The sequence below is a fragment of the Diaporthe citri genome (assembly GCF_014595645.1).
Source record: "Diaporthe citri strain NFHF-8-4 chromosome Unknown scaffold_8, whole genome shotgun sequence".
NCBI classification, from domain to species: Eukaryota; Fungi; Ascomycota; class Sordariomycetes; order Diaporthales; family Diaporthaceae; genus Diaporthe; species Diaporthe citri.
The window spans coordinates 1,215,594-1,221,593 of NW_025064853.1; the positions used below are offsets into that span (position 1 = coordinate 1,215,594).

Here is a 6,000-nt window from a genome sequence, read left to right on the forward strand (position 1 = left end):
TAAAATGCTGTTCCAATGTCCAAGCCGTGTTGCCCCATTAGTGGCGCTGCTTCGACGATCTATATCTCTCTGTCCAGCTTAGAAACCGTCCCTCAAACGCCCCTCTTCGCACGCAAAAATGAGAAAGGTATATAACGCAGGTTCTGGAGATCAAATTATAGCCTACACGCAGATATTATAGGCAAATCGCACCATATTCACAGTTTCGGTCGTCTTTTAAACAGGTGGTAAAGTAGTAGTCGTAACAATGAGTCGCTGGTGATGTGATGGCGTAAAATTTATGGAACAGATGACGGGGAAGAGTTTGTTCACTCTCCATCCTCGTTGGCGTCCTCAACGGTCTCAACGAAGGTCATCGTGATGCCTTGCTCACCATCGACGTTCAGGTTGACAGCGTCAATGCCGTTGGGGCTGGGACTGGGGCTTGCGTCCCTCTTGTTCGGTGCGATCTGGATTGTCTGGACTCGAGGCTCGATTGGGACATCGCGGGCGCTCATCTTGTTACCGCCGTTCTGAAGGGCTTTTTCATTGCACAGGAAAATTAGTCGACGTCGATTATGAAGTTGCGCCTGCGCCGTAGGAATACCGAGTTAGAATGTGTGGGAAAGAAAACGCGCAAACTCACAGGGAGGAACGCCGGAGCGGACGTACATGGTGGTGACCTTGACCTTTTGGCTGGCAGCCAGGTCACGCCTCTTGAGCCCGGCGACGGCGGCACCCTGAGCGGGGGCAGGGGCAGCGACAGCAGCGCCCTCGGAGGCTCCAGTGCCTGGACGGGCGGCGGCCTGAGGGTTGTTGTCGATAATCATACCGACACCAGCACCGCCCTCACCAGTTCCGAGTTGCACCTTGGGTCCCTTGACCAGGGCAGCCTCAGCGTACTGCAGGGCGCGGTCGAAGCCGGTCTGACGCTTGGCGATGCTCGGTGTCTCTCCTTCATCTCGGGGGGCGATCTCCTTGCCCATGCCCTGGAGCGCGGCGATTTGCTGAGCCTGGATGAGTTGATATATTTGTTAGCTGCCTTGTACCTTATATGACGTGCCTCTTGCATTCTCTGGTTGACTGCTCACCTGCTGCTGAAGGGTAGGATCCACCGAGGCGGTTGAGGCAGACCCAGTTGCGGCAGTTGCAGGCACAGCTGCGGGCTGAGCAGCCGCGGGCTGTGCTTGTGCGGGTTGGGCAGCAGGAGCTTGAGCCTGGCCTTCAGCGGCACCTTGAGCGGCACCATTAGTCGCTGCTCCATTTGCTGCGTTGACTGCTGCGCCCTCAAGGACATTCATCAGGCCGGACACGTCTTGATTACCTCCGAAGCTAATTTCACCATCACCTGTTGGCGTAAAATGTGATTAGCAAAAGATCATACACTGTGAGTGGAAAGCACAGGTGACCATCTTACCCACTACCAACGCCGGGGAGTATGCTCCGAGGTTGATGTTCAAAGGCAGAGCGGCGGCGGCGCCGGCCAGGAACAGGATACGGTATGCAACCATTATTGTGACTGATGTAGCACTTTGTCTTGGAATGGTCTTCTCTCGAGTGTGGTGAGACGAGGTACGGGAATATGATCCGTGTGTGTATGTGTAATCAAGATGTATGAATGAACGACCAGCGACGGCGACCAGCGGTGAACGGCAAGGAGCCGGGAAGAAGAGATTATACGTGTGAAGTTGGATCGAGCGCAGCTGACAGAGGAAGATAGGTTCATCAAGAGCCTGCGAAGATGGGAGACGAGTCGATATATAGTCTATGAGTCGTGAATATGCATCCAGACCCTCCTCTGCCTTCGTCTGGTCCCTGCCCTAACAAGCCTCAAGGACATGAAGCTGCCAAGAGCCCAGAGCTGTCCTATGCCGGGGATTGTGGAGCCTGGGTAGTGTCGTCCCCGGACATGGGGATGATGCTTGTCCGGAGGACGTATGCTTGTTCGCCTGGCGAATGCGCTTGGGCAACGGAGCGGACGAGGCATGCAGTCGGTCAGGACGAGGGTCGTGATTGGCCAACGAGCCGCCAAGAGGTCGACTACGATGCTCTGGGAGGTTGAAACGCAGGTGACACTAGCCACAGCTATCCAATAATAGAGGGACTGGTGCGTGTAGGAAGGGCGTGTGGGCACGGGCGGGAGCAGCGAGGGATCTGGATCTGGAAGGGTAGTGCCTGATCACCCAGCGGCGGACTGGGTCGCGTTTGAGGGTCTCGAGGTGATTCTGCTTGGCTGTAGTAGCCAAGAAAGGGCCCAGGCACGTCCGGCATTCAGACGATGGAGACCCAGGTTGTCGGCTGAGTGGATCATGCACACTTGATACCTGCCAAGAGCAGCCCTAGCCGAGTTGGAAGGAGGAGGGACCCGAGCGCAGGCAAATCGCGAGGAAACACGGTAAGGCGTCACTCGCTCCAGCGACTCTTCTGCGGCAGACTGGCACAGCACTGCAAACCGGACGGGAGCAAATATAGAAATCAACGCCGGCGTCGCGATGTCCACCTCCACGCTCATGCCCTCCCTGCCCATGCCCACTTCGGCTGCTTGCTGCTGGGGGTGCAGTCTTGGCAATGTTTGGTTAAGCTTCCCTCGAAGAACACGAACATAGCGACCGATCGGAGGGGATCCACCTAGGCGCGCATGCTTGAGAAATCCAGGGCCAAACAGGACATGGAATGTTTAGCAGCGAGCCTCAGTCTATGGTTGAATTGAGTCGCATCCTTCCGGAAATTGCGCGTGTGCGCTGCAGCATGACTGGTGGCTGGCGGACACGCGCTCGAGCGCTGCCGTGCGTGCATCGAGCATCGAGCATCGAACACTGAGGAACGAACACTGAGTGTTGGGCACCAAGCACTGGCTGCACTGACGTGCGGTAGCATTTCCATAGGCCTGGGAATGCGACGAAGGGAGAAGCTTTTTCGCGGGCTAAGACGAGAACAGCCCCAAGCATTGGCGCAGATTATTGTGGAGGCCTGGCCGCATGAACAGACCGAGCATCGTACATCAAGCTCTCTGGGCGATTTGGCCCTCTCGGCGCAGATGGGGCGGATCCCCAGAATCTCTTGTCCTCGTCCCAGGCTGCGCGGAGAAAGGATTGTGCCGGAGGAACTGGCCCACGGCCTTTCTGCGCGCTTTCAGTGCATTCCTTGGCCTGCCGATGACCGATGGCCCAGTGCTCTGGGACGGCATTTCGAATGAAACAGCGAAGGTTGGCTCGTCGGATTTGTGCATGTTGGTTGACAGTTTGCAGCCGAAAGCTTCTGCGCGCTGCGGTGGGCGGAGAATTTGACCTCGAGCCTCATGTCACTGCAGCCATCGAGATGCAAACTGAATATTGACTCCTTCAGAGCTTGTAGGCAGGTGGCGGTGGCAGCTGGCATGTGGCAGGTGGTAGGTGTGTACTCCGTACCTGCCTCAAGTCTGGTGCCGACAATTGAGCTTGGCCCGACTCAGGAAAAACACTAGCGCTCCCCTGCCGATTACAGGAAACGAAACAGACACGGGCCCCCTTACCTAGATTTTCCCAGCGTGAAACACGGTGCGATGCGACATCATAGCAACCGAGCCAGGACTCCAACCAGGTATTATCTGAAGTTATTTCGAGAGGATTGCAATACATATCCGTCAGAGGATTGAACGTTGAGAATGGTTTTGCAGATCATCAGGTCGGTACATGTGAGCTAAGAATGTGATAATCTTGAGGCAGCCGCAAGGTACCATCAGAACAAGAGAAGGAAGTGGTACGTACTCCATGTGCTCCACTCTGATTCGCTCGGTGCTTTCTTCCCGTCGCCCCCGCTACGGGTGCAACCCCCAGGTTGACATTTCCAACCTCATCACTCACTCTCAACCACCGACCGTTCAACCTGATGAGCTCCACTACCGCCAACTTCTCGTCAGCATCCAGCAGCCCGTGCAGACGCGCAGCAATGATTGTCACGCGATCCCTGTGTACTGGGGACACATGTTCGCCTCTGATTTCAAATAAGCGGGTCCAGATGTGTATTTCCTGGGCATGGTGAGGCATCGCCAAGGTGATCGGCCTCGACTCATCCGCTGGCCAAGCAAGTTCTGTGGTTCACAACCCAGGACGACAAGCCGGATGGCCTGGGTGCTTCCTAGCCCGAGCCGTAAAGCCAACGCCTGCCTCACAGAGACACGTTTTCTTCATGGCCGATCGTTTCATTGCCATGCTGCTGCCGTGAACAAGACGAACTGGCGGCCCTTCCCCTTTTCCAGTCATACTAAGGTAGCTGCAACTGCCTGCCGTTCCTGGAGCTTTGACTTGCCTGGAACCTGCATGCCACGAGGATCTGCCATGAGGGGTCTGCCAGCACACAGTACAGCAGTATCCTCCAGCCAAGGCGTAACCAGTGACTCGGCTTCCTCGCCACCAACACGCAGGTGACTCGACTCGCAGTGGGCGAACATCTGCGCCTTGAGCTTCTGGAAACGCATTACCTGACATATTACATGCCAGCACCAGTGAAAGCAGGAGTTCCCTATTTGGTGGCATTGGCATCCCAGACAGCACTTTGTCGCACAATCACCCGCTCCTCGGCCAACAGGATCCTGTCGCGCCCGCGCCAGTGAATCAGGATTAGCGCCCCAAAGTCCGAATCAATCCTAGCCAGCGGCGCGCACCGCATGAAAACCTTATAATAACCTTGATTTCTAGGGGAAAACTAATCGAATGTTCCATATCTCAAAATATCAGGACGGCATTGGCAGCTATCGAGGCTAGCAGAATCAAGCTGACTGGAAACCTCCCTGTGCCGGCCCTGTCGTCCAGCAAGCGCCGGCTATCTGACAAGCTGTCACTGGTATTTGCGGACGAAGGGCGCCTTGGATCGGTCGAGACCCTGAGCCTGGCGATATTTCCATCTCGGTCTAGGAGATAGCGCAACTAATATTGGTCCACGAACACAAAGCATCCGCACCACTTCGTTCGGCGTTGTTACGCATCTCGTGATGCCTCACCCACGCCGGCCAAGCGCTCTACAGATCTGACACCTTCCAGGCCCGTCTGGACTTGTTCGACTGGTTTGACTAGGGTTCCGGTCAGCACCACAACCACCCTGACGACAAGTCTGGCTGGGATTCGCGGCCGCGATTCAGTCACACACCTGGCATTTCACCTTCACGCCCCAGCTTAGAGTTCGGTGCCAACGCAGGAGCCAGCGCTTCGACTGCCATCACGACTTCTCTCTTTCCTCTTGGCCCACAACCAATGCACGCGACTGGCTGATCGGATAATTCCTGTCAAGGCCCACGCTGAACTTAAATCCAATCACTTGCTGGGGGATCTACGTTATCGTCCATTTGGTCGGGATGAGCCGGTCCTACGCGGATCTTGAGAGTTCAGGATGACTGCATTGTGGTCTGGCGCAAGTGGTACTTGGCTTTTGTGACAAGGGCATAGACTTTGGGCGTTCATCTTGGCGACAACCTCCACAACCATGAGGGCCAAGCACGTCGTCGTCAACCTGCTTGAGAATATCTCGCAGACCGTGTGGTGTTCGCCTCGTGCATCATGGGCATCCCATCTCGAGAACGGTAGCCCCGCCAAACCTCCGTAATTCAACCTTCCTGAACAGGCAGCTGAGCATCGGCTCGAAGTCCGATTTGAGGGGCTCGATATTGACACGAAGGGCAAGCTCCAGCTGAGCTACCACTCCCGACGATCATCGATGAGCACGATGTCCTTCTGCTTGTGTCGCAGACACTGCTGACCTTGGAAATCTAGACGAGGCAGCGGACCGACCGCAAGGTTTCGAGATGATTAGACTGATGGCGAGTGCACAGGGCGGAGTGAGAACACTTTCAAGCGTCTGCTGTCTGCTGTGCATGCCCAGGAACAAAGCCACTGCTTGAAGTAGCCCATCGCAGCCATGTCTGCCATTGCTCGGTGGCTTGTGTTCGAGACCTGGGTTTGTATCTCTCGGCCCCACGACGCGCCTTATAGCACGTTACGAGGGTATGATACACTCGAGTAACTTTTGAGGTTTGATACGAAAGGACAG

The 6,000-nt window shown here is 55.8% G+C and overlaps 1 protein-coding gene across 1 annotated transcript; it reads right to left on the reverse strand.

The window, feature by feature from the left end:
* Positions 1 to 308: 308 nt before the first annotated feature.
* Positions 309 to 1,490, reverse strand: INS49_014700 (uncharacterized protein; the record flags this gene model as incomplete). Its single annotated transcript, XM_043175390.1, has 4 exons — positions 309 to 520; positions 626 to 992; positions 1,071 to 1,327; positions 1,397 to 1,490. 4 exons carry the CDS (start codon positions 1,488 to 1,490, stop codon positions 309 to 311), a joined length of 930 nt encoding a protein of 309 aa, XP_043020347.1.
* Between the last annotated feature and the right edge of the window lie 4,510 nt (positions 1,491 to 6,000).